We start from the raw sequence: 27,136 nt of genomic DNA on the forward strand, positions 1-27,136 counted from the left end.
TCAACCTCCGTTTCAGTGCCTAAGCGCTGCTGAAATGTGCATTCATGATCCTCAACCACCCGCCTGCCGCTTGTTCGCCATTCACTCAGCATCACAACACTGATGCAGTGGCAGAACATCGGAGTGACTCAAGCCCCATCCAGAGGACTGACGTTCTCTTTTTGACAAACAAGACAGAAAGCAGAGCCTGGGGTTGGAGGCTGCGTAGCAGGAGGCAGCGGGGATGAGAAAGGCTTGGCTGAGCAAACAGGTGCCAGGAAGGGACTTTGCGCAAAGGGGAAAGCAGCTCATAGCTGCCCAACGGCTTGTTTAAACAAGGCCCCCACCCTTCCCGTGCGCCGAGCAGCGCATAGAATAAAAACAATACAATGAACGAGAGCATGAACTGGGCTGCAATTTTAATCTTTCAACATCTGTCACTCGGTCATTTCCGGCAAATGCTGCAACAGAAAATAAATGTGGCTGGGGAGGGGGAAAGAAGGTGCATTTTGAAGGGAGGGGGAAGGCACAAACTCCGTCCCGCAAAGTAGATTTCCACAAGAGCGCATTTCACATTCATCCTAAAACAAAAGCAGATTTGAGTCCACAGGAAACCAAGTGTCCTCTCTTTGCTTTACAACAGCATTTCTCCAACTGTGGTTTGGGACCCGCTAGGTGGGTCGCGAGCCAATTTCATACAGGGTCCAGAGCTGCTGAGCAGGACAGGCTCCCGGTGGGAGGGAGGTTTTGCCCTGAATAGGTGGGATGCTGGAAAGGGGGGAGGGTTGTGTGGTTGGAGAAGGACCCTAGTCCGCGTTCTTCTTTGACTTCCATGCTGGAATGTTCGAATTCTACGCAAAATAACAGCACGTGAGGCTGTGTAAAGGGGCCTTTGGCTGATTGTGGCTTAGGTTTGAAGCCTACGTCGATGATGTCACCTCTGGCCATGACATCGCTTCCAGGTTAATGACATCACTTCTGGTGGGTCCCGACAGATTGTCATTCTAAAAAATGGGTCCCGGTGGCAATTTGTTTGACAGCCACTGTTGTAAGGTATCTACCTACCAAACCTACTGTACTACTCTCATCTTTAACCACTCACCTGGTCGGACAAGTGACTGTTGGAGGGCATTTGACTTTTTGGTTAAAGGGAATGTTCTGCCATAGCTTTGTGGGCACCTGCAGCGATATCAGGGCTTCTGAAGCCCCTCAAATCTCCTCACCTGCAAAAATACTTGGTCATTTGCTGGGTGTGTGTGTGTGTGTACTTATTTATTCTCGCTGGCGAGAGCAGCAATGAGGTCTTGTCTTTTCCTTTTTTAAAAAAAACATTTTTTTGCCATGTTTCCATGGGTGGTGGCCACACCTGCAGGTCCTAAAGTGCCAAGAGAGCACTTGCCTTTGTATCTATTTTGTTGCCATGCCTTTGTAGGCAATGGTTTACTGCCTGTAAGTCTTCCTCCCACACTTCACAGGCCCAAGGGTTCCCCACATCTTTTCTTAGGGTGTTAGTGAAGGGTGTTCAGAATTGCCTTTGGCCCCTGGCCCTATTTTAATGCTACTTTTATCCTGTCCTGCCTCTAAAGGGGCTCACGGCAGCATGAGTGGTCCTTGCTCTATCCTCGTAACAACCTTGCAAAGTAGGTTAGGCCAAGAGGGCATGAATAAGCCCCAAGCTCATCCACTGAGCTTCAGAGTCAAAATGGAGACTTGAATTTGGGTCTCTCCAATCCTGGTCTGAGACTTTAACTGAGATGCCACCATGCTTGGGTGAGGGAGAAGGAAGAACTTCCTGAGACAGAGGAGAAGATGGTGTCCAGGAGTTCCAGTGGACAACTTCTCCATTCGCTCATCCAAGCCCCTTTCATAAGAACATAAGCCCACTGGATCAGGCCATAGGCCCATCTAGTCCAGCTTCCTGTATCTCACAGCGGCCCACCAAATGCCCCAGGGAGCACACCAGATAACAAGAGACCTCATCCTGGTGCCCTCCCTTGCACTGGCATTCTGACATAGCCCATTTCTAAAATCAGAAGGTTGCACATACGCATCATGGCTTGTAACCCGTAATGGATTTTTCCTCCAGAAACTTGTCCAATTCCCTTTTAAAGGCGTCCAGGCCAGACGCCATCACCACATCCTGTGGCAAGGAGTTCCACAGACCGACCACATGCTGAGTAAAGAAATACTTTCTTTTGTCTGTCCTAACTCTCCCTACGCTCAGTTTTAGTGGATGTCCCCTGGTTCTGGTGTTATGTGAGAGTGTAAAGAGCATCTCTCTATCCACTCTGTCCACCCCTGCATAATTTTGTATGTCTCAATCATGTCCCCCCTCAGGCGCCTCTTTTCTAGGCTGAAGAGGCCCAAACGCTGTAGCCTTTCCTCATAAGGAAGGTGCCCCAGCCCCGTAATCATCTTAGTTGCTCTCTTTTGCACCTTTTCCATTTCCACTAAGTCCTTTTTGAGATGCGGCGACCAGAACTGGATACAATACTCCAGGTGTGGCCTTACCATCAATTTATACAACGGCATTATAATATTAGCTGCTTTGTTCTCAATACCTTTTCTAATGATCCCAAGCATAGAATTGGCCTTCTTTACTGCCGCCGCACATTGGGTCGACACTTTCATCGACCTGTCCACCACCACCCCAAGATCTCTCTCCTGATCTGTCACAGACAGCTCAGAACCCATCAGCCTATATCTAAAGTTTTGATTTTTTGTCCCAATGTGCATGACTTTACACTTACTGACACTGAAGCGCATCTGCCATTTTGCTACCCATTCTGCCAGTTTGGAGAGATCCTTCTGGAGCTCCTCACAATCACTTCTGGTCTTCACCACTCGGAAAAGTTTGGTGTTATCTGCAAACTTAGCCACCTCACTGCTCAACCCTGTCTCCAGGTCATTTATGAAGAGGCTGAAGAGCACCGGTCCCAGGGCAGATCCTTGGGGCACACTGCTTTTCACCTCTCTCCACTGTGAAAATTGCCCATTGACACCCACTCTCTGTTTCCTGGTCTTCAACCAGTTCTCAATCCAGGAGAGCAATTCCTTTGCTTACCTGGGGATTATCACTCTGCACAGCAGTCAAGTAGCTCTCCAATGCTGCCCGGCGGTTGTCGTTGAGGAGGGCCACCACCCGGGCCAAGTGAGTCTCCACCAGTCTCTGTCGCTCCCTGGCCACCTGTTCTTCCAGCGTCTGAAGGATAGACTGGAAATGCTGGGACAGCAAAAGCCAAGGGGGAAGAGGTACAATAAGTTGATGTACATGCTGGGACCCAGTGCTAATACTGCAGCACTGCCAAAAGAAAAGCCATCAGACCGGTAAACTCAGAGGTAAAAGGGACTGAATCTGGAACCTTCTGCCAGTGGTGTAACTAGGGTTTGTGTCACCTGCTGCGGGAGGCCAGCGTGTCACCCCCATGAAGGACCTCCTCCCATGCATTAGGGGGGGCAATGCCCCATCACCCCACCCCCGTTAGTTTTTTGGCTACAACTTTTGATAGAATAGAGCTATTTCAATGCTGTTTGTTGCACTGCATTCTGCATAAAATTACGCATCGAATGATATATAACATGTTGGTGTTATTCGAAAACACCAAGATTTAAAACATTGTAGCCAGTAGTAGTGTCACTGCCTTCTGCATGCAAACCATCAGCTCTCTCATTGAGCTATGGCCCCTCTCCTAAATAGCAAAAACAGTTCAAAAGAGCAATGAAAGCAGCATTAAAACTAGAACTTAAATTAAAACTTAGAACTAGGATTAAAATTAGAACTAGAATTAAAACTTCAACTTGAGTTAAAAGACTGGGGAAGATACACAGGTCTTTGACTGGCACCAAAAAGATCTCGAGGTTGGTGCCAGGCACCAGGGCCTAGGAGGGGGGGGTAAAGGGGGTAATTTGTACCGGGGCCCAGGGTCAGAAAGGGGGCCCAGGAGCCAAAGGAGGGGGCCCAGAAATTTCCTGGGATCTGACATTTTCCTATCTCACATGAACTTGCTGAGGTGAGTTCTTGAGGCCCTGCATCAAGAAGGCTAGTAGACCTGGGCTTCAAAGACTATTGTGGCTGTCAGAACCCTCCCCCCTATCCTATTTTGCCCCCCCCATTCTGCTGCCCCCATTGCACCCCTCCCCCTTTGGGAAGGGGCCCAGAAAAAACTTTGTACCCCCTGATAAAATTCCTCTCATAGGCCCTGCCAGGCACTTCTATGATAGGAAACATTGTACAACTGGGGTGCTACCACCGAGAAGGTCCTTTTCTTGCTGCAGCTATTGGGGGTGCCTGAAAATGACCTTGTGGACAGTGAGGTTCATATCGGAGTTGGTTTATCCGCCATCTCTTCCAAGCATTGGGGTAGCTTACAGTCTTAAAAAACACCCATTTAAAGCCCACATTTGCAGGTGCAAAAATTAACAATGTGATGTAGGACTGGGGGAGCGTAAATCAGCAAGACCTTTCCAGAAGCACTCGACATATGGGAGTTATTAACAGGGCAATGGCGGGTCAGGGAACAGGCAAGTCTGGGAACTGACAGTCATCAGTGGACACAAAGAAGACCCAAACACAAAGGCACAAGGATAGCTCCAGCCACACTTGCCACAAATGGGCAAGAGAGAGAACAGGTGCATGGATGGGCAGCCGGTCCACCTCATTCCAATCTCACCTCATTGAGTGCCTGTCGGTCCGTCTTGGGCAAGTTCTTCGCCTGGTTGTCGGCCTCAGCCCATTCCTTCATCACCTGTCAACGGGAACAAAGCAATGAGGTTGTAATTAGTCTGTGGAACCCTAGATTCCTTTAAAAGGGGGCTGGACAGATTTCTGGAAGAAAAACCCATCATGGGTTAGAAGCCATGATGGGTCTGCGCTACCTCCTGGTTTTAGAAGAAGGCTGTCTCTGAGCAGCGCAAGGGATGGCAACATGATGCAGGTATCTTGCTACCTTGTGTGCTCCCCGAGGCATCTGGTGGGCCACTGTGAGCTACAGGAAGCTGGACTAGATGGGCCTTTGGCCTGATCCAGTGGGGCTCTTCTTATGAGGTTGTGATGATACCTCCACAGCTGTGCTTGGCTGAGAGGCAGGCGTGCCTGTATTCTGGTTGTGGAGCATCCCTACCAAGCGAGGCCCGTCAGGCTCTCAGACCACCTTCGGCTGTCAGACCACACATTGATTTGCCAGGGCCTTTACAGCAGCAATCCGAGGCACATCTACTCAGAAGTAGGCCCCACTGAGTTCAGTGGAACTTACTCCTAGGTAAGTGTGTGTAAGATTGCAGCCTGAAAATGGATTGCATCGGATCAGGCTATCTGTGGCTCCCATTTAGTTAACCCTTTGTATTTCATTTTTGTTTCTTGGGGGACAAGACCTGTGGCATTTTGGGTAGAAAGGTGGAACAGACATTTTACATCTAAGATAAGAAGTAGGAAACGATGCTCTGGCACTCCCTGTTTGGGAAGCAGTGAGATACGGTGCTGGATTACAGGGGTTCAAAGCCATACTTTGACAGGGCCACCAGATAGGGGAGAAACAAACTCATAAACACCTCATTGATCTGCCTCATGCGTCGCTCCTCCAGGTCCATCTTGGCCCGCAGGAAGTTGGCGTGCTCGCTCCCATCTCCGGGCATTTCAAAGTAAACGTCCACCCCATCAGTGGGCCGTGGGGTTGGGGTCACTGCAAGGGGCAGGTGGAGATGGTTTAGGCAAGCCCCACGTCTCAACCCATAGACAGGTGTGCCCCACAGGATGGGGGGGGTCACCGAACTGGGAATGTGTCAACCCGGAACAGCTCCACATTGCGGAAACAAGTCAAGAATGTCCCCAGTGCCTCACAACCCAGCCTCCCCCCCCCAGCATAACGCAGTGCGGCTGAAGCAGGAGTGCCTCCTCGTGCTCCCTCTCCAAGCTGTTGGCCGAGGGATGTGTTGGCTGGATGTGCCCGTCCTTGTTGTGTCAGGGAGAGCCAGGTTCCAAGCTGCCTGGAGACAGATGCTCCATTGTGAGGAGCAGGAGACGTGATCGAGCTGGGCAAAGCTGAGCATTTCCTCCTCTCCCCCCTCCCCCCCGGCAGTTGCTGGCTCCGTGCATCCCATGTGCCAAGAACCACTTGTCTGCAGCGGGGATTCCACCAACTTCTTCCTTTCGAGCTGCCCCGAACCGGTCGCGGTGACCTCACCAGCTTACCTTTGACATCCTCCTCAGTGGTCTGCGTTGTTGTGGTGATGGTTGTCTGAGTGATGCTATCGTCATAGTAACCTGGCTCCACGTAATAGTCATCCCAGGCGGCAGGGAAAGGATCCGGGTCAGAGGCACTATCTCCCGGGCTCTCTTCCTCTTCCTCTTCTTCCTCGTCCACCTCTTCCTCATCCTCCAGGTCCCTTTCTTCCTCCATCTCCAAGCTCTCCTCTGTTGGGATCTGCCCAGTCGGAACCTTGTTGCTGTTGAAAGAAGCACTGAGATCAAGGAAGGAACGCACAGGGGAGGCATCATGTAGAACAAGGCAGGAGATTTCCTTTTGGCAAGACTCTGGTGCGAATCCTACCAGGGTGAAAGCAAATGCACTAGGGCAGTGCCTTGAACTATGAGTGGCAGGGGGAGGGGGAGAGAATCCAGTAGCGCTGGAGTTATCTTGAAATGCAGGAACAGTTTCCAGGTCTCACCATTTGGAACACAAGAACAAACAAGAATTTGAATGTCACGAGCCAGCCCTTTAAGCAAACACATTTGTGAAGGACGTTTGGGCAAATGTGGTTGTGTTTCTCCTAGCAGGTGCAAAGCTTCTCCCCAGCTCCAAATCAAGAAGTAGCCTGTACCTGGCAAACCCCTGCAAGGGGCTGTCACAACAGCGAGACAGATGCTCACCTGTGCAAGGCCTCTTCCCTCAGGTGAGCAAGGCTCGGGGGGGCCTCGGTGGATTGCTCCACTCTGACCGGTGAAGGACGAGCGGGGCAGCAGACATATTCCACCCCTCGGAAGTGGTCAGCCCCGCAGGGCAGTAGCATCCCATAGCTGTGAAGCTCCAGCTCCTCTCTGCTGCAGGCCTAGGAATTGGAGGACAACATCAGAACCCTCGCAGAGCAACACTGGTTTTGGCCACCTGGGTGGCGCACACTCTATGCTCAAAAGACAAATAAAATCAAATTTAAAAAAACAACTGTGCATCAACATAACACAAACTGTGCTGAATTGTTCCACCTGCATAGTTTACACATGCTTTATCTCTTTGAGCACTAAAAGAAAAAAAAGACCGTACACTTAGTGTGTGCTCTACACACAAAAAGCCCCAGGTTCAAGCCCCCAAAGTGTCATCTGCGCATGTTATATTTGACATTTTAACTCGCTGGCAGAGTTAATATTTCTTTACTCAGCGTGTGGTTGGTCTGTGGAACTCCTTGCCACAGGATGTGGTGATGGTTCTGCCACTAATGGGGAAGGGCAAGGAGCTATACAGACCCTCCACCCTTCTGACCAGTGCCACTGATACGCTGCCCTCCCTTTCTAGGTTCCAGGCATTGTTCCAATGGTATCTTAGCCTTCGTTAAGGGCCAGAAACTTGCTTTAAAAAAAAATAAATCAAAACTGATGTTCTTCATTGGAATTGCACAACTAACACCACATTCTGTTGCTTTCCTGATGTCAGGCAGGCACGCACACATGGAGCATTGTGGCACCTTTCAGGGATTTTTAACAGGAAACTCTCAGCAAATCACTGTTTCTGGCACCTGATTCAAAGGAAGCTGTGAGTTCAGTCAGCTGAAATCACTTCCATGCCGGCAGGGCCATCTGTGCTGTGCTCTCAGCATCTTTTAACAGACTTGGAGGCTCTTCACAAACACACACACCCCGCCCCCAGCAGAGTTTGCTTGATGGGTAGACACCCACCGTCCTTCACAAAGAAAATCAAGACCACTCACCTCTTTGGCCACACTGTGCCAATACAAGTAGCTCTCGCATGAGTCCATCTTCTCCTGGTGCAGGAATTTGCACCTGTCGGGCACAAGGAGGGCTTCGCTCACAAATTCGCCCACTGGGGAAGAGAGAAAGCAAGAGACAGAGCTGTTGTCTCCTTCAAGGCTCTGTGACAGAGGACAGGGCTGGCCCATCCACGAGGCCAGCTGAGATGGATGCTTCAGGTTGTGGACTGGTAAGGGGTGGCAAGGTGCACATCAACCCAGCTCTGCTACGCCTTTGTCCGCTCCCGAGATTCAAAAAGGAAATGGGGAACAGAGCAGAAGTGTGGAAGATAAGAGCGTGGTAGCCTAGAGTGTCTCTGCCCAGGCCTTAGAAAAATAGGATTAGAAGGCCAAAGGCCTTAGAAAGATGTGTAGAATTGCCCCATAAGGCATGTGTAAAATTGCCCCATAAGAAAGCTACCAAAGGCCTTAGAAAGATGTGTGGAATTGATCCATAAGGCATGTGTAAAATTGCCCCATAAGAAAGCTACCAAAGGCCTTAGAAAGATGTGTAGAATTGCCCCGTAAGGCATGTGTAAAATTGCCCCATAAGAAAGCTACCAAAGGCCTTAGAAAGATGTGTGGAATTGCCCCGTAAGGCATGTGTAAAATTGCCCCATAAGAAAGCTACCAAAGGCCTTAGAAAGATGTGTAGAATTGCCCCGTAAGGCATGTGTAAAATTGCCCCATAAGAAAGCTACCACCATCCAGAATATAATGTAAGATGGCACACAGCCATCAGTACCAATTTGTCAACAGGAAATACACAACCATTTTTGCAAGAGAAGCTCTATACATCAGAAATACTCCTCAGAAGTGATTTCACAGCTGTCCACATTAAAGGGACTTAGGGCACAATCCTAACCGGGTCTACTCAGAAGTAAGTTCTATTTTGTTCAATGGGACTTACTCTCAGGAAAGTGTGGTTAGGATTGCAGCCTCAACCTGCACTCCTACACACATGCAACCAGGAGCAACCCCCCCTGGGCAAAGTAGGACTCACTTCTGAGTTAATATGGGTAGTCTTGCAATTTCAGGTTGCAACCCTATGCCTCCATACTTAGAAGTGAACCTCACTGAACTCAGCAGGACTTCCTTCAGAGTCAAAAACATGCAGAATTGCCCCATAAGGGATGTGCAGAATTGCCCCATAAGGCACAAACACTTGCAGCACCCTGAAAGTAACTACCTTTATCCGCATAGCACCAAAGTTCATCTTCATGCCCATTTTACAAACTGAGAGACTAAGGATCCCACAGAGTGGGCAGGGAATAAGAATCCAGATTTCACTGTCCTCTGGACCACAAGGGGTCCATTCTGCATCAGAGGCACCTACCCAGGCATCGATAGGGCACTACAATGTGCTGATGACCCTTGCAGTTGGGCCTCCCCTTCTTGCACCAGTTGTCAATTGTGACTGGCTGGGTCCCCTCCACGGCGTTCGTGATTTGCAACTCAGGATACACCTGATGGAAAAGAGGATAATCATCACAGCAGGAAATTGAGGAATGGGGAGGGGTCAAATGGGTGCCCCTTAATTATCAATTATTATTATTACTAACAGTATTTATATACCACTTTTCAACAAAAAGTTCACAAAGCGGTTTACAGAAAAAAAAAATCAAATAACTAATGGCTCCCTGTCCCTTAACCCTCTCTCTTGTCCCTTTCCGCTACGCGTGACAAGGAACAAGGTTACATTTGTACGCTGACCTTCCTTGCTCCAAAGTGACTCAGAGCAGCATACCTGGATCACCTAAATCAGTGATTTTCATGTAGCATTTTCAACACTGGGGTGCTACGAAAGTTCTGCAGGTATACTGTGGGAGTTTGGGGAAGGGGCATTTATTGGTATGGCCATTGGGTGATGTGAGCCTCCATCCAACAGCATGGTGTGCCTTGTCAATTGCCCAAAAATCAATGGTGCGCCTTGAAATGTTAGCACATGTTTGTGTGCCATTAGATGAAAAAGGTTGACAACCACTGCCCTAAACAGTTTACCAGTCAGAAACTGGACAAGTCCAGACCTGCTCAGTTTCAGAGATGGAAGTAACTCCGGCTCCTGCAGGCTACACATTGGGCTCAGTGCTATCGAATGAGGTTGATTGGACTTCCAGAATGAGAAGCAACTTAACAGGTGTGGTGTCAAACCAGGACCAGGGGAGATCTGGATTCCAATTCCTACACAGCAATGAAACTCACTGGGTGACCTCGGGCTACTTTTAGTCATACCCCACTTCACATGATTGCTGTGAAGCTACGTATTGCTACCTGGAGTTATTTAGTGAGCTACTTGGTGGGAGGGTGGGATCAAAGTGAAATATTATGGGTATCCATGAATGGGATTCCTAAAGGAAGCACTCAGCATGCGCATATAATACATACGCATTTGTGGGGTAAGAGAGTATGCGTGCTCAAGGAGAGCACTGAACTGTGCAAAGACAGTGAGACACCGCAGAGAGTGCAGCTAAATGGGTGGGATAAACAGGAGTAGGAGAAAAAGGATCAAGGCCTTCCAGACAGAGGACCCTGCCTTAGGACAAATGGCTGATGAGCAGGCTCTGATGTGCCTTGCAGAGAGTATGTGCCTCAAGAAGGGGTAGCATTGCCAGTAATGCTCATATGGGGTGGTGCTCATGTGCTGGTCTGACACTCATGGGAATAAGCACGGGCTGTGAGAAGGGTGTAACACGTGGGTTGTGAATAAAGGGGGAGTGGTTTTCCCTTGTGCAGGAATAGTACACCAAAGCATCACTACTCTGTGTGTGTGTAACCAGGTGGCAACAGCTTGAGATGTTTGCATGCTTGGAGGGGGTTCATATCAATGCGTGTGAGACTGGAAGTGCGCACTGCTAACACCTGACCCAAGTGTGGTGTCTGGGAACACCTGACCCAAGCTCTGTATGCCAGCAAGTCTTGTATAGCCCAGTTGCCCCAATCTCATAATGTGGACCACTGTGGCATTCCAACAGGCTTGCAAAACAAGAACAACGCCACAGATCAACTGTGCTTCTTTATTTTACAACTGGGTCCGTTGCAGCTTGTCTTTCCTTCAAGGTGCTCAGCTCAGTGGATGTGGGGTTTCCAGTTGGTCCCTCGCCCAGGTTACCCAACCTGCTAAGCTTCAGGGGGGCACCTATATTCAGCTGTATCAGTGCCATCAGACCCTTGTTTTGAACCCACAGAGATCTGGACAGATCCAATGGCACACGTGGGAAGGAGAGAGAGAAACAGCCGTTGTTGGGACGAGAGGGACAAAGTGGGGATTCCGTGCTGGTGGAACCTTAGGGCTGAGTCAGAACAGCTAACCCTGCTAACTGGGCAAAGAGGCAGCTTTCAAAGGGGTGTCCTCTTGTATTTAGCAGGGGGAGAGCAACTGTCCCTCTTCACCCCAGCATGGCATCTTCTCCAGTGGCTATTGCTGGTGTCTCTTCCGTATTTTTTTTAAGACGGTGAGCGCTTTGGTGACAGGAAATCATTTCTTGATTTATTTTGCTACCTGAACCACTTTCAACTAACTGTTGAAAAGCAGTATTCATCATCATCATCATCATCATAGCAGCAGCAAAAGGAGACAAGGCCAGGTGTGCAGGTGGAGGCAAAGGTACGGGGAGCAGGATTTGAAAAGGGACGAGGGGAAGAGGGTCTGAGTGAGCTTTGGGAGTCCAGCTGGGTGTGTGGTGCTGATGTACCTCTTGGCAGTAGCTGCGGATCTCCTCATTGGTGCGGAAACAAGTGTGGGTCCCAAAGGCGTCGGGCTCCCAGTGCCCCGTCTGGACGTTGAGATGCAAGACCAGTTTCCCACAGAACATGGCCACTTGGGGGTCCCCGAGCGCTGGCCTGAGTCCCGCTCCCATCCCCTGCAACACACAAAAGGGAGGGGAAAGAGGCCAACACGTTTCAAAAATCCAAAACGCTCATCGCTCATGTCTTGACGCCCCCTCCTCCTGTTGCGCTCCCTGGCACACGTGGGTGTGTTTGCAAGTGCCAGGAGAGTCCGATGCCTGGCAAGAGCAAGGATGAAAAGGCCTCTCCTGCTGTTGCTCCCCCCCCCCGCCAACCCAAATCTCCACCTCCACCTGCCGTTCCACTCTTTCTCCTCCCTTCCCCTCCCCCTCTTTGTTTGCACCGCCATCACTTGGTCTGTCTTTGCTCCTCGGCAACCACGGGGATGTTGTTGCTGTGGTAACCACTCCCCACGGAGTTGCCAGATCTTCTCTGTTGCCATGGAGACCAGCTCCCAGATGGAAATGAATACTGCATCACCAGCCCCTCCCTTAGCCATTGCTCGGCTTGGGCCCACTCCCACTAGCCGGGTACCTCCTTTTCTCCCCCCCCACCCTGCTTCACCTTCTATCTTCCTCTCCCTCCCCTCTCCGGCCTTCCCCTCTGTTCTTTTCCCAGCACCCCTCTCATCTTGGATCTATCCCTCCCATCTTAATGAGTCCTAGTGTCTCAGAGCATCTCCGCCTCTTCCCAGGACATCATCCCTCAGGGCAAGTCCAGATGGGGCCTCCACATCTGGCAGTGAGCAGCTCAACCTGCCAGCATCAGGGCTGAGAAGCAGGTACTGTCCCAGACTCCTGATTCCCAACCTGCCAAGGGGTCCCGGTCTGTGGCCCCTGCAATGCCACTGCCCAGCTCTGGAATCAAAATGGTTTTCACGACTTCACCCAGCCTGACCAAAAGAACAGCAATAAGAAGCTCTCGATGCCGGTGGTGTAAGCTAAGGTACCTGGCATTCAGGGGCACAAAAAGTCTTAATACCGCCATGCCCCCCATTGCAACCCATGCCCCTTCCAAATTTTAACATCCCCTATATCAGCGGTGCACCGACAGGGGCAGGAGGGTACCATGCCTTGAGGGGGTGTCTTAGAGGCCACTTCCAGTTTTTACTGAAAACTGGAGGCCTCTGACACCCCCTCAAGGCGTGGTACCCAGGATAGTGCACCCCTCTGCCCCTCTTAGCGATGCTGCTGCTCCACGCTGCATGTCTACAGGAGCTGGTGCTCAAGGGCCACAGACCAGGAAGCACCCAGAATGCAGAAGGGAACTCCAGCTGGTGCTAGGCAGAGCATTTGAAGGCAAGGGCACTAATGGGAGTGCAAAGCTTGAGAAACAAGCAGTGGCCGCGCCAGGGGTGGCTCAAAGCCAAAGATGAGAACCAGCCAGAGCATGGGCTGAGAAAAGACAAGGTGGCTGGAGAATTAGTTTTGAGGGTGGTGGCTGCAGCAGCAGCACCCAATGACGGGAGGTGGGGAGGGACACAGGAGAGGCCCAGGATGGATGTGGATCAGGCTGGCAGAATGGTTGGTTGGCAACCTTCAGTCTCGAAAGACTATGGCATAACCCTACAGCACCTGGTATTCCCAGGCGGTCTCCCATCCAAGTACTAACCAGGCCTGACTCTGCTTAGCTTCCAAGATGGTTCATGCCACTCCCACTTCCCCTGCAGTCTTGGTTCTTCTGGGATTGAACTAAGGCTGTCAGAATCCTGCTAGTGCCATGGGGCAAAAATGAGAACAGGAGGCAATGGCTGGAAATGAGGAATCCCTTATCCGGCCTGAAAACACAAGGTGGGAGAAGAGGGGATAGGGAACAAGAGCAAGGGGGGCATGTGCAATGCCCGTGGGGGGGGCTGCACTTTCCCATTGGGCTGGGAAAAATTGCATGGGCGGGTGTGCATCAGAGTAAGGGGGGAGGACAATGGAGAAGCCAGGCCCGGATTAAGTTGGATCCTCTGGCTAAGCCGCTGCTCTGAGCCATTAAACAGCTGTTGGAGTTTGGTTGCAGGTTGACCTCCCTCCAGGCCAGGGTGGAGCGGGGTCAGACATCCTGATAAAAAAGGGAAGGGGGAACAAAGAGGGTTGACCAGCCTCCCCAACTGCTACCTGCCCCAGAATCTTCTACATGGGAGGGGAGGTGGGGAATGATGGCAAAGGGGGAGCTGGAAGATGGAAACTGGAGTGGCAGGGAAGTGGTTAATTGGCACCGGAATTAATAAACACCAAACTAATCCCCTCTCCTGCTTCCCCCCCCCTGCGCAGCACTTAGCGAGATGAGATGGAGGGGAGAGGAAGCCTCCACCTGTTTGCCCCCCCTCCCGACACACACACACACACACACACACACACCACACCACAGAATCTCAGAAATGGGAAATGCTGCAGGAATAAAAAAATGCAAGGTGGAAGGGAGGGTGGGCAGGGGATCATGGCCAGCCCAAGCCAGCCTCTTGCAGAAGGAGACTGCCAGGAAAGCAAGGGAGGAACGTAACCCTGGAGAAGCAAAGGAGCAGAGATGTTGGGGGGCTGGGGGAGTAGCGGGGCGGGTGCCAGGCTATTTTGCACCCTAGGCAAAGCTACCTACTTGCACCCCTCCCCTCCCAAATATTGCCAATTTCAATTTTCAAAAACAGACGTCTCGTGGAAAAAATAAAAATGAAATTTAAAAAAAATATAAATTGTCAGTTGCATTTTTACATGGGTTAAAAATACTAATCTGTATTCAACTGTGCCCCTCAAAAGTCACCACTGGGGTCTGTACCTTGGGTGGCCGCCTAGTTGGCCTAATGATGGCACCAGCCCTGGGATGGAGGCACAGAGAGGAAGACAAGGGAAAAGGTTTGTCTTTCCCCCCCCTTCCCCCCTCTGAGTTTCATCCCTCTGTCCTCTCCAGATGATTCAGGCTGCTGAGTGCATCACAGCACCAGCTGGCTGTGCCGAGATGGAGGAAGGGTGGGCTTGTCGCCAAACCCAGAAGAAGTGTGCACGGCCAGCATTGCCATCCTTGACTTCTGGCAGCTGAAGGAATCGGAGATGATGGGAAGCACCCCACATTTCTGGAGAATCACACACCAGTCGTGTGTTGCTCTCCACCAAAACAGACTAGAGAGAGTGACTGGGATCCATGCAGCCTGGCAGCCAGATGGATGCCAAAGCAGGGGCTGTACCACTAAGTTACAGCCCCTCCTGGGGGTGTGTGGAAGCATCCATATGGCATGTTTGCTTCGGCCCCAGCAAGGCCTGTTCAGCGGGAGGGAGAAGTTCCGCTTTCTCTGACCATATAGCCGTAACCCCAGCAGTGTCCAGAAAGCGGTGAATCCTACAGACCAACTTGTGGGTCGTAACCCCAATGGGGTCGCAAAGCCTCATTTGGGGAGGTCATGGCAACCTTTCAAAGCCTGTCCAAGAGAGGGCTTGGATCCAATCCAATAATGGCAGTGCCTTCTCAAAACTGAGTTCTTGATCTAATCCTGCACAGCCTCTTCTCGCTGTCTTGCCCCACAGCTCCTAAGGTTGACCCTGCTTAGGTTGCTGCTTCATAGGGTCATTGTGAAGACACAAGAGGGAAGGGGAAATGGGGCAGACGGGGGTTGGGGTGGGTGGATTGGGCCCCAGGAGGGGGCAGGATCTGCAGTGGGTCCCCCTTCTCATACTTTATTTATTTATTGGGGTCATGGCACACACCAAAAAAGGTTCAATACCACTGCTATAGACAGATGAATCCCTGTAGCCCTGATGTAGGCTGTTCTGTGTATGGGGAGGGGGAGAGCTATTCGAAATGGCTTGTGTTCTAAATACCCCAAACTATGCAAGAAAAATGGTAACAAACTTGAATCTAAAATAATAAGGACAGGGTAGTGGCATGTGTGTTTTCTTTTTTAATAGAGCCACTTAGTCTAAGCTGCAGACAATTCCCTCCCCCCCCCCCTTGAAAACAAGATTAGACCCCAAACCAAGCAAGGGCTGGACCCTGGTGGGCGGGATGCTCTGGGCAAAGCCCCTGCTGATCCTGCCTGCTAATCTCCCCTGATTCTCCCGGGATAGGGGGAAAAAAGGCAAGAGGCCCATCTGGTCTCCTTCCCCTCTAATAAGAACAGAGCATGGGTTTTGCTGGATCAGACCAAGGGGCCCTCTAGTGCAGCATTCTCTCTCTCTCTCTCTGACCATGGCCAGCTGCGCTTTGGAGCGCATGATGTAATTGACATGCTCTGTTGTTTGTGCCTGGCTTCTGCCACTGAGGTACACTGCCTCTAAACAGGGAGGCTCCGTCAAGCTTCTCATGACTAATGCTCTTCCAAAGGCCTATCTGAAGCAATCTAAATTTGTTTTTTCCAAAGACATCTGCCCTGGAGGCCCTCACCACTCTACAGATGCAATAAGTACCAGACTCCCTTGGGAATAGAGGTTAGCTGATGCATGGACACAGGCCAGTCTGCTCAGAGAGCAGGGCATTTCATGTCTCAGATAAATAATTCACATCTTCCTTCACTGACATCCACCCACTTTTGAAATGTCCCTCCACACCTGAAATCTGCTACAGAGTAGGAGAAAAGATGACCAATTTGCTGGGGGCCAGCGGGTGGGGGGGGTGAAGGAGGCTATTTAGCATTGTAAATTTCACCACAATTGCAAACACAATCAGGACTTCTCTGATGCAATGGCAGAAGCCTCAGTTCACGTTCCTAAGGAGCCAAGCCAGGAAAGAACTGCAACCCTCAACACTCTTTCCTGGGAGCAACAGTGGGACTTACTTCCAAGTAGACACGCCTAGGATTGTGCTGAAAGTCTCCTCTGTCACAAAAGCGCCAGCAGCAAGGAGACAACAGCTCTTGTTTGGATAGAGACCTTATGGTACCAAGAGGACCAGGTGCGGTACTTTAACTAGGGGGTTGTACTAGATGACCTTATGGGTCCCAACTCTCTAATTCTATGAACTAGACCCATGCAGGAGTCCCCACTCCTGAATCACATCCCAAGCGGGACATGGGGAAAAAATACAACGGACTTTTGCGGGGCTCTTTTGCTACTGACAGAGCTGCAGCCTCACAACCAACAGACCCTAGAACATCATTTCAGAGCAACCTAGGATGAAGCGGTTTTGGGCTGAGAAGAAGCTAGATGCTGTGATCCACAATCATTTTGAGGAGGGGGCCTTAGCTCAGCAGCAAATGCTTTCAATGTTCATGGTCCTAGATTCAGTTCTGGCAGCTCCAGGTAGGGTTGGGAAGGACCCCTGTCTGAGGCTCTCAAAGCCCTCGCCAGGTCAGTATCCAGAACTAAGTGGGCCGACTAAGGAGAAGGCAGCTATGATTTGATGACAAAGGACCAAGCCACATGTGACAGGGGAGATTTAGCAACCTAAAATGAAGACCCAGAACAGGCACAGGGACTCCAAATTTGATCAGTGCAAATGCACTGGGAGGGGGGGCTGTTTAATCTGTCCCCCTCCAAAGATACTATTGGTTTCATCATCATGGGGGGGGGGGAAATACAGGGGCAGAAGACTCCAGAAGGGCAGTGACCCATTACTGCGTCCTGGACAGGGAAGACATGGCATGATCTAGCTTTGATAATGTGGGTGGGTGGGTGGGAAGGTAGGCTGTTCCCCAAAGAGCACAGCAAGTTGACAGCCTAGACGGGTGTAAGATGGATGACTCCAATGGGCACCTGCAAGGCTGTAGCTGCTATGAAGTCGGGGGAGGCTGCAGGCCCCATCCTTCTGGGATGGAGGGCATCTCATCTTGCATTAGGTACTCGGCAATGCCAGCTCTGCTCTCAAGGCTGTGCCTTGTCTCTGGGTACAAGGATGCGTCTTGCTGAAGTGCCACAGGGGACTGTCAACCTGGGTGGGGGGTGGTGGAACATTTGTCTCCATGGGAGGGCAGCTTGCAGGCAAGCAAACAAGACCAGAGCCTCCAAGAGGGAAGCTCACAGCACCCCCCCCCCCCAAGGAGACCAAGAGACTGCTTCCACAATGCCCCAAGTCGGTGGATGGGGTCCTTCACCAAATCTTGGCCCCTGCAGAACTACAGCTGGCAACGTCTGGGGTCCAGAGGAGACCCCCCCTCTCCACTGGTACACCCCCCCCTCTCGCACTATCTTGGAGCTGCCCCAACGCCCAGCAGAGCAGATCCGTGCCTGCCTTTGCCAGCCTTACAGCCCAACCCTAGGCATGTCTACTCAGAAGTCAGTCCCATTAGAGTCAATGGGCTTACTCCCAGGAAAGTGTGGCTAGGGTGGCAGCCTTACAACGAAAAAAAAAAAGATGCCTGCTACTCTCCAGACTTGGCTGCAGGATGGGAGGATGGGAAGATGCTGAAGATGGCTGCCCGAGGAGGTGGGTGGGTGGGGAGGTGGGCTCGCTCTCTCCACCTTGGACAGCCAGCCCCCCCTTGCCTGGCCGTGGCTGAAGGACGCCCCCTCCCCTCCTCCATACTAGGGGTGGGTGGAGGGTGAAAAGCAGGTCCCTGCCTGGGGTGGTCCCCTCGGGCAGCCCCCTCCCCAGCCAGGCTCCGCAGAGGCTGTCGCAGGCGACCCCCCTCCTCCGCGGAAGGCTCACCTGGGTGTTGGCTGCGGATCCGGGGCTGAGCAGGAGCAGGGGCGCCAGGAGGAGGCAGAGGAGGCAGCATCGCGCCGGCCGGGCCATGGCCACGGCTCGCCCGCTCCGCTGCTGGCCGCGGGGATGGTGGAGGAAGGAGCCGCGGGCGCGATCGCACCGTCGGAGGGACGCGGCTGCGGCACCGGCTCCGAGCAAGCGCTGCGGCTCCCAGCTGGGCTGTGACAGGAGCCGCTGCCCGCCGCCCCGCCGCCGCTCCCCGGCTGCAGCCGCCGCCACCAGCCTGCCTGCGCGCCCGCCCGCCCCTGCCGGCCCCTCCTCCGCTCGCCTCTCCCCGCCCTCCGCTCTGCCTGCAGCCACAATAGCGGCGACGTAGCGCCCCGCAGGGAGGAGCCCGGCCGGAGCGGCGGGCGGGCGGGCGGAGGCTGGTGCGGCGGGTGGGGGCGTCCCAGCACCTTCGCGGGCTGCCCCTCCAGCCCCATCCTCTTGGGAAGGCTTCGGGGAGCCCGTCTCTCTGTCCATGCTCAGAGGCACTCTTCACACGCCCCATTTCTGTCCATGCTCAGAGGCACTCTTCACACGCCCCCTTTCTGTCCATGCTCAGAGGCACTCTTCACACACCCCTTTCTGTCCATGTTCAGAGGCACTCTCCACACACCCCCTTTCTGTCCATGTTCAGAGGCACTCTTCACACACACCCTTTTCTGTCCATGCTCAGAGGCACTTTTCACACGCCCCCTTTCTGTCAATGCTCAGAGGCACTCTTCACACACCCCTTTCTGTCCATGCTGAGAGCAGTTCACACTCCCTTTTCTGTCCATGTTCAGAGACACTCTTCACACGCACCCTCTTTTCTGTCCATGCTCAGAGGCACTCCTCACACACCCTCTTTTCTGACCATGCTCAGAGGCACTCCTCACACACCCTCTTTTCTGACCATGCTCAGAGGCACTCCTCACACACCCTCTTATAAGAAGAGCCCTGCTGGATCAGGCCAAAGGCCCATCTAGTCCAGCCTCCTCCTAGATCTCATGGTGGCCCAAAGGAGCACACAAGACAACAAGAGACCTGCATCCTGGTGCCACTCTCTTGCACCTGGCATTCAGAGGCAGCCTACCTATAAAACCAGGAGGTTGCACATACCCATCATGGCTTGCAAGCTGTGATGGAGTTTTCCTCCAGAAATCTGTCCAATCCCCTTTCGAAGACATTGAGGTCAGATGCCATCACCGCATCCAGTGGCAAGGAGTTCCACAGATGAATTTCATGCTGGGAACAGAAGTATTTACTTTTGTCTGTCCTAACTCTCCCAGCACTCAGCTTTAGTGAATGTCCCCTGGTTCTGATGTTGTGTGAGAGGGAAAGGAGCGTCTCTCTATCCATTCTATCCATCCCCTGTGTAATTTTGTACATCTCAGTCGTGTCCCCTCTCAGGTGCCTCTTGGGACTTTATGAAGTGGGGATTTTATGAAGAGCAGTTTCTTCTTCTTCTTTGTTGTTGTCAATACGGTATTTATATACCGCTTTTCAACAGGAGCAGTTCTCAAAGCTGTTTACATAGTGAAATCAATCAATCTTTGGTCCCTGCCCCAAAGGGCTTACAATCTTAAAAAAAAAACAAAAAAAACAGAAGAGACACCTAGAAAAGCCACCAGAAAAGATGCCATGCTGGGGTGCAGAGGTATAGCTGCTCTCCCCTGCTTAAAAAGGTGCCTAGTTAGCAAAGCTTATCCCTCCCATTGAGCAGGATGGGTGGAGGAACCGGTTTGAACCACCAGTACCACCACCCCCCACGACTTGGTGCACATCTTTACAAATGTGCAAAGCAGGACCACTCAGAAATGTGGCACCCAAAGTGATCCAGGATGCCCACTCACGGGCAGTCTGTACCCTATGTTCAAGGGCTCTGATATCCTAGTTCACTTTTAAAGTGAGCTCATCACACATGCACAGGCGATGGCGCAAAATAACAAGAAAACCCATGCGCATGTTTGTATAGCATAATGTGCAAATAGGTATTGAGTTTCCAGGACAGGGCTGGAAGGGGGGGGGGGTGAGATACACGTGCCAGCAATATCCACAAGTCTTCTTAGTTCCTTCCTGTCAATTTTAGCCAAATAATCCCAGAATCCTTCTAAAAACTGCAGCTCAGAGGTCAGGCCCCCTCTGGCCTCCTTGTAATTTGAGCATTGCTGGCAGATGTGCAGATTGGGTACAAGAGAGTACCAGGGAGGGGACTGATATCAAGGTTAGCCCAAGAAGCTCTGGTGTATCAGATGCTGCCTTTATGCCTATCCCTTCACTCTCAAACAGGAAGAGAGTGCGGAGGAGTGAGAGTGTTGGGCTAGAGTGTCCATACTTCCTCTTCTGCTCTGTACCCATCTCTATGAATCCAAGGAGTGGGGATCAACAACAGCAATGGGCACACAGGCTACAGGAGTGTCCCCCACCTGCAGCCTGAGGCAACCTCTTCAGTCGACCTCATGGATGGACCGACCCCGAGTAGCATTTTGTACTGCAGGCCCTGCCGTCAACCTGGATGTGGGAAAAGTACAGAGCCTCAATGATGAGAAGTGTGGTTGCTTCCCCGCCAAGCATGGCTGTGAAGATGGAATGGTCTACTCTTCTCACTGAGGCTGGAGCTAAGAGGGCATCATCACTGGGCAGTAGTCAGGGGCCTACAGCAAAGACTAGTGAGTGATCTCCAAACTCTCTCAGAGAGGGGGGCCATGGTGGGCAATCTGCTGATGGCCTCCTAAACCTGCAGTCATCTCTCCTGACCCTGGCAGAAGGGCATTATTCTTCTCCAAGAAGCTCAGGGTGAGTTATATAGTCCCTCTCTTCCTTTTGTCCTCACAGCAACCCTGTGAGCAGGTGAGGCTGAGAGAGAGAGAGAGAGAGAGTGATCAGCCCAAGGTCACCCAGGAAGCTTCATGGCCAAACGGGGATTTGAACCTGGATCTTCCAAGTCTCAGCCCGAACCACTACATCACCCTGGCTCTCAATTCTGCTTGGGCTTATGCCTACAGTCACTTTGGACTTCATTGTGGGTACCTTTGAAATGTTGCTGTGAAATGTTGCGCTCCCCCCGCCTCTGACTTTGTGTTCACCTGATTGTAGGATACTATACAGCTTGCCAGTGGGGAGTGTGTATTTGTGGAGTCCTATTTGCGGTTTTAGGCTGGTGACTCTTCCATCCTATCCTTTCCTATTCCGTCTCGTCTTGCCAACTTGTCATCTTCGATGTCCTCCCTACAGCTCAAACTGCACGTGGCTGACAAGGCAGGCTCCAAATCTTGGCACCCCTAACTTTTTTTTTGTTGCTGGCAAAGTTACCAATTGCTTCCCTGCTTCCCAAACCTGCAGCCCCAGGTGGCGTGTGAGATCACTGATAGGGATCACGGAGTGAGATTGCCACGTGCTTTTTCCTTTGATTCCACAAGACTGGCTGACTGTATCCCTCATATGAGATCACAGTACAATAAAATGCGTATGAGACATGGTGTCTCATGCTAGTTTTGTGCTGGGTGATCACACACATCTCCCATCCCCACAGTGGCATAGCTAAGAGGGGGCAGGTGGGTACATTGCCCTGGGTTCCATGCCTCGAGGATGTGTGTTATAGGCCTCCGAAAACCACTTATGATTTTTTGGTGAAAACCAGAAGTGCTTTTTGGAGACCTCTACGGTGTTTCTCAAACTGTGGACTGGGACCCACTAGGTGGGTCACAAGCCAATTTCAGGTGGGTTCCCATTCATTTCAATGTAATATATTAGACTTGTTGCTGCCATGGTATGTGACTGTATTTGGGGAAATGTTACAGATCTGTACTTTTCATGGGCTACTATGTATAGATTTTTAACAATGGTAGTCAGTGGGGCTTAACTCCCAGGTAAGTGTGGATAGGATTGCATCCTTTGGAATGTTTGGGGACTTTTTTAAAAAAACAGATCAGTAACTGCTTTGGAGAGTTTGGAGTGTTCTTTATTTTAAATAAATTTTTAAGCTTATACTTACTATAAGCTTTTAATTTACTTAATGGATTTGATTTTGTCATATGGAGGTGTCAAAAATTTTCCTCCTTGATGATGTCACCTTTGGCCATGACATCACTTCCAAATTAATGACATCACTTCTGGTGGGCCCCAACAGATTATCATTCTAAAAAGTGGGTGCAAAAACATTTGAGAACCACTGCTCTAAGACACCCCGTCAAGATGTGGTACCTGGACTAATGTACCCCCTTAATCCCCTTAGCTCCACTACTATGGGGGGGGTGTTAAAAAATTTTGTGCCCCCAGATGCCAAATACCTTAACTACACCACTGCCTCTCCACAAAGACTTTTGAGAGCCCCGTCCTATGTATTACTCAGAAGTAAGTCCCATTATAGTCAATAGGGCTTATTCCCAGGTAAGTGTGAATAGGATTGCAGCCTAAATGGGCTAGGACTGCCAAGAGCCAATGAGAACCACTGCCCTCATTCAGAGGTGGCTGAAGGCCTTCCAAGGAGGGACCAGTCGCTTGATCCGCTACTACTGGTGCTGACAGTGTAGCATGATGCGCTTCGGTAGGCCGAATGAAGTCACCGTCTGCCAGCTGCTGTGGAAGAAGCCCTCAGGGGAGGGCGAGGGTTTTTCCAGATAATAAATGTTGCATTTTACTCTCCGTGTTACGTTTGTGCCAAAGGGTGTCACACAATCTAGGCCTCATTAATGGAGCAGAGAGGAATGGAGAGAGAGGAAATTGAAGAGTGCCAGTTGGTTCCTCCCCCAGAAGAAATTCAGTGTCTTTTGAAAGCTGCCCCAGGGTTTCAGGGTGGCATTTCCCCCCACCATACATGGACATACCACAGATTGAACCTGGGACCTCTGTAGAAAAGCAGGGAACCTCCGGAACAGAGCCAGCATGTAACTTGCAGACTTAAGTCCCATCCTATCCAACATTCCAGCACTGATGCAGTCATGCACTGCATCCTGTGGTGGGGGGCAGTCACGGAGGCCTCCTCGAGGTAAAGGAACATGTCTTCCCTTTCTTTGGGGCTGTATTGTGGCTACATCGGTGCTGAAAAGCTGGTTAGGACTGGGCCCTTTCTGTACAATTGGATGCATGTCTACTAGTAAGTCCCATTGTAAGTTCAATGAGGCTTACTCCTAGGAAAGTGTTATAGGATTGCAGCCTTAGGGCCCAAAATTTTGGCCAGTAATGTGTCATCCCCCTGTGCGCGTCACTCAGCGCAGCCCGCACGCTAGGGTGACACGCATGGGGGGAGGGGGGGTGACACCACTACTGGTCAAAAATTTTTAAATCTTGGTATTTTTGAACAACATCATCATGTTATGTATCATTTGATGTGTAATTTCATGCAGAATGCAATGCAACAAACCACACTGATATATCTCTAGTCTATCAAAAGTTATAGCCAAAAAACCCAGCAGAGGTGGGGTTATGGTACATTCAGGGCCTAGGAGAGGGGAGTAAAAGGGGTAATTTGTACCCGGGCCCAGGGTCGAAAGGGGGGGCCCTGAAGCCAAAGGAGGGGGCCCAGAAATTTCCTGGGATCTTACGTTTTCCTATCTACTCAGACTTGCTGTTTGCTGGGGACACTACCATGACTGGGGATGCTGGGGACACTACTGATGCCACATGGGTTGGTAGACCTGGGCGTCAAAGACTTTTCCAGCTGTCTCTACCTTCCTTGTACCCTGTTTCTCCCCTCCCTATCCCTATTCTGCTTGCCTATCACCACCCTCCACCATGCTGTTTCACTCGCCCCCCCCCTTTGCAAAAGGGCCCAAAAGAAACTTTGTACCCCCTGATAAAATTCCTCTCAGAGGCCCCGGGTACATCACCACACCCCCTGCCCAAGGCATTGCCCGGGCCACTGAATGGGAGGAGGTCCTTCATGGGGTAACATGCTGGCCTCCCATATGGGGTGACGCAAACCCTAGTGTCGCCACTGATGCTATCCAACTTTCCGGTGCCGATGCAGCCACAATGCAGCACTGAACAAATGTTCCCTTCCCTTGAGGAGACCTCAATGACTGCCGCCCCACCCCAGGATGCAGCACATATCTCCTTGGCATGGCTGCAGTGGTGCTGCAATGTTAGATTGGATTGGGCCCTGTGTATATTAGACAGCTTTCTGTGTTCAATCTGTGACAATGCTTACCAGTGCAGTGAACATTTTTGTCTGCTGTTTTCTGTGCCTTAACCCAGGGGTGCCCAAACCCTGGCCCTGGGGCCACTTGCGGCCCTCGAGGCCTCCCAGTGCGGCCCTCAGGGAGCCCCCAGTCTCCAATGAGCCTCTGGCCCACTGGAGATTTGTTGGAGCCCATACTGGCCCGACGCAACTGCTCTCAGCATGAGAGCAACTGTTTGACCTCTTGCGTGAGCTGTGGGATGAGGGCTTCCTCCATTGCTTGCTGATGCAGTAGTGGCAGCAAAGGAAAGGCCAGTCTTGCTTTGTGCAAGGCCTTTTATGGGTCTTGAGCTATTGCAAGACCTTCATTCATGCATATAAGTTCATCTTTAATATATTCATTTATGTAAACTTATGCAAATTTATTCAAATTTTAAATGTAAATTAATTCTTTTTTCCCCCTGGCCCCCGACACAGTGTCAGAGAGACGATGTGGCCCTCCTGCCAAAAACTTTGGACACCCCTGCCTTAACCTGATGATAAAAGGCACAAGAGAAGCCCAAGCCCTTGTTTTCCGATCCATTGGTCAACCTGCACAATCACCACTGCAGTAAGGGGCTGTGTGAACTCAGGACGCGTTCCCAGGCGCACATTTCAGAGCAACTACCAGTAGTGTCACAGTACAAGTGTTTGTGTGTGTGTGGGGGGGAAGGGGAGTACAGGCCGCCCCAGGTGTCACACTCAGGGTCACCTCAAGTGACTCCTACAGCTGGAAAAACACATTTCTTATGTATAAATGTTCCAGGTTGACGGGCGCAACTGAACCCACATATACGTTCTCCTTTTGATTTTGTGTTGCAGGAAAGTCATATTGTGGCAGGCATCAGTTTTTTACTTCCAATGCAGACGTTTCAGGCACTAGGCTTACCTGTTACTTGTCACAGTGATGACACTGAATATTTTGGGCATGTGGGAAAAAAAAGAATGGGTGGGAGTGAAATCATTTCAATGTTATCAAGGGGGAGGGGCTGACCACACTAAAGAGAAGCAGGCGTATCCTGAGATTTCTAAGTTTCTTTTTGCAAAGGCAGCGTGACACCAACCCATCTGTTTTCAGAAGACATTTTGGGAAAAAGCTGTGAAATGCTTCTCATGGGGAATCTGGAGCCTAGGCTACAACAGGGATATGTGGGTGGGCTGGTGGTTTGCACACAGCCATATCCTGTGGCCAGAGAAGTCCAAAAGGGGAAAGGGGTCATGTGCTTCTAACATTAGAGGCGAACCCAGAATTTCACTGGGAGCTCTGTCTTCTGTTCTATACCATCAGGGCCATGTTCATGCCTATATGCCACAGGCAGGCAAAATAAGGCATGGAGCAGCATTCAAATTCCTGCGCATCTCAGCTTTCAATTAAAAAAAAAATAGTGTTCTAGTCCTTATGGCTGCAATGAAAGGCTTTCAGTAATGGGAATAGCAAAACGGCAACTTCCTAGCCTAGCAAGGCCTTAGTCTGTATGTGGTCAGTTTTCAAAGGTGATGTGATGTGCTAGTCCTTACGGTTCCATAGTCAAAAGCACATGGGAAATCCCTGCCAAAGCTAGGGATGTGGCTTGTCAAAGCCAGAGGTGTGGCTGAAGATTGCCGGTACGTGGGGTGGAGCTTCAGCTTGAGCTTGTTTCTCAATGGTAAGTTTGGTTACTGCAATAGAAATTTCAGAATAAATTTGGGAGAAAAATGAGAACTTGCATAATTTGCAAAATGTCAATTGCTAGGAGTGAAGACACATATATTACAATATGGCATTCATACTACCCAACATATGAACGTCTTGGGTAGCTGGCTTCAATAAGCTATAGAGAAGCTATGCCGGAGTGGTGGGTAGATATACCTGCAGATAGGAACCCTGAATTTTTAATAACTGGAGTCAAACTAGTTTGCATAGGTGAGAAATAAAAAAAATTCAGATGGCATAGAGCAGGGGTGCCCAAACCCTGGCCCTGGGGCCACTTGCGGCCCTTGAGGACTCCCAATGTGGCCCTCAGGGAGCTCCCAGTCTCCAATGAGCCTGTGGCCCTCCAGAGACTTGCTGCAGCCCGCACCGGCCCAAAGCAACTGCTTTCAGTGTGAGGGCAACTGTTTGACCTGTCACGTGAGCTATGGGATGAGGGCTCCCTCCACTGCTTGCTGTTTCACATCTGTGGTGCAGTAGCGGCAGCACAGGAAAGGCCAGCCTTGCTTTGTGCAAGGCCTTTTATAGGCCTTGAGCTATTGCAAGACCTTCATTCATTCATATAAGTTCATCTTTAATATATTAATTTATGTAAACTTATGTAAATTCATTCAAATTTTAAATGTAAATTAATTCTTTTTTTTCCCTGGCCCCCAACACAGTGTCAGAGAAATGATATGGCCCTCCTGCCAAAAACTTTGGACACCCCTGGCATAGAGGATCGAGCTTTTCTGGGCATACCTGTGCGCTTTCAAATTTCACATTTTTCTACTGCCCTTCCTCCAAGGAGTTCAGGGTGATGAACATGTTTCCTCCCCAACTTTGGTCCTCACACCAACCCTGTGAGGTAGGTGAGGCTGGGAGTGAGTGATTGACTGGCCCAAGGTCACCCAGGAAACTTAGTGTGTGCTTCCCTTTCTCTCTCCTTCTATTCCAGACTCTGGGTTTTCCAGTACACATCCCAGAAATAATAAAGGATCGTCACTCCA

At 50.8% G+C, this 27,136-nt stretch overlaps 1 protein-coding gene across 3 annotated transcripts in view; it reads right to left on the reverse strand.

Annotated features, from left to right (window-relative positions):
- APLP1 (amyloid beta precursor like protein 1) overlaps positions 1–18,511 on the reverse strand; it is a 43,275-nt gene extending 24,764 nt beyond the window's left edge. For all 3 annotated transcript variants that reach the window (XM_066638271.1, XM_066638272.1, XM_066638270.1), the window contains exons 1-9: positions 18,280–18,511; positions 11,628–11,795; positions 9,272–9,401; positions 7,897–8,009; positions 6,845–7,023; positions 6,167–6,420; positions 5,527–5,657; positions 4,650–4,724; positions 3,044–3,202 (exon numbers count right to left, since the gene is read on the reverse strand). In XM_066638271.1, the coding sequence (XP_066494368.1) occupies positions 3,044–3,202; positions 4,650–4,724; positions 5,527–5,657; positions 6,167–6,420; positions 6,845–7,023; positions 7,897–8,009; positions 9,272–9,401; positions 11,628–11,795; positions 18,280–18,366 (1,296 nt within the window). In that variant the 5' untranslated portion in view covers positions 18,367–18,511. The remainder of the gene's footprint in view (positions 1–3,043; positions 3,203–4,649; positions 4,725–5,526; positions 5,658–6,166; positions 6,421–6,844; positions 7,024–7,896; positions 8,010–9,271; positions 9,402–11,627; positions 11,796–18,279) is intronic.
- Between the last annotated feature and the right edge of the window lie 8,625 nt (positions 18,512–27,136).

The sequence above is a fragment of the Tiliqua scincoides genome, chromosome 10, assembly GCF_035046505.1.
Source record: "Tiliqua scincoides isolate rTilSci1 chromosome 10, rTilSci1.hap2, whole genome shotgun sequence".
NCBI lineage: Eukaryota > Metazoa > Chordata > Lepidosauria > Squamata > Scincidae > Tiliqua > Tiliqua scincoides.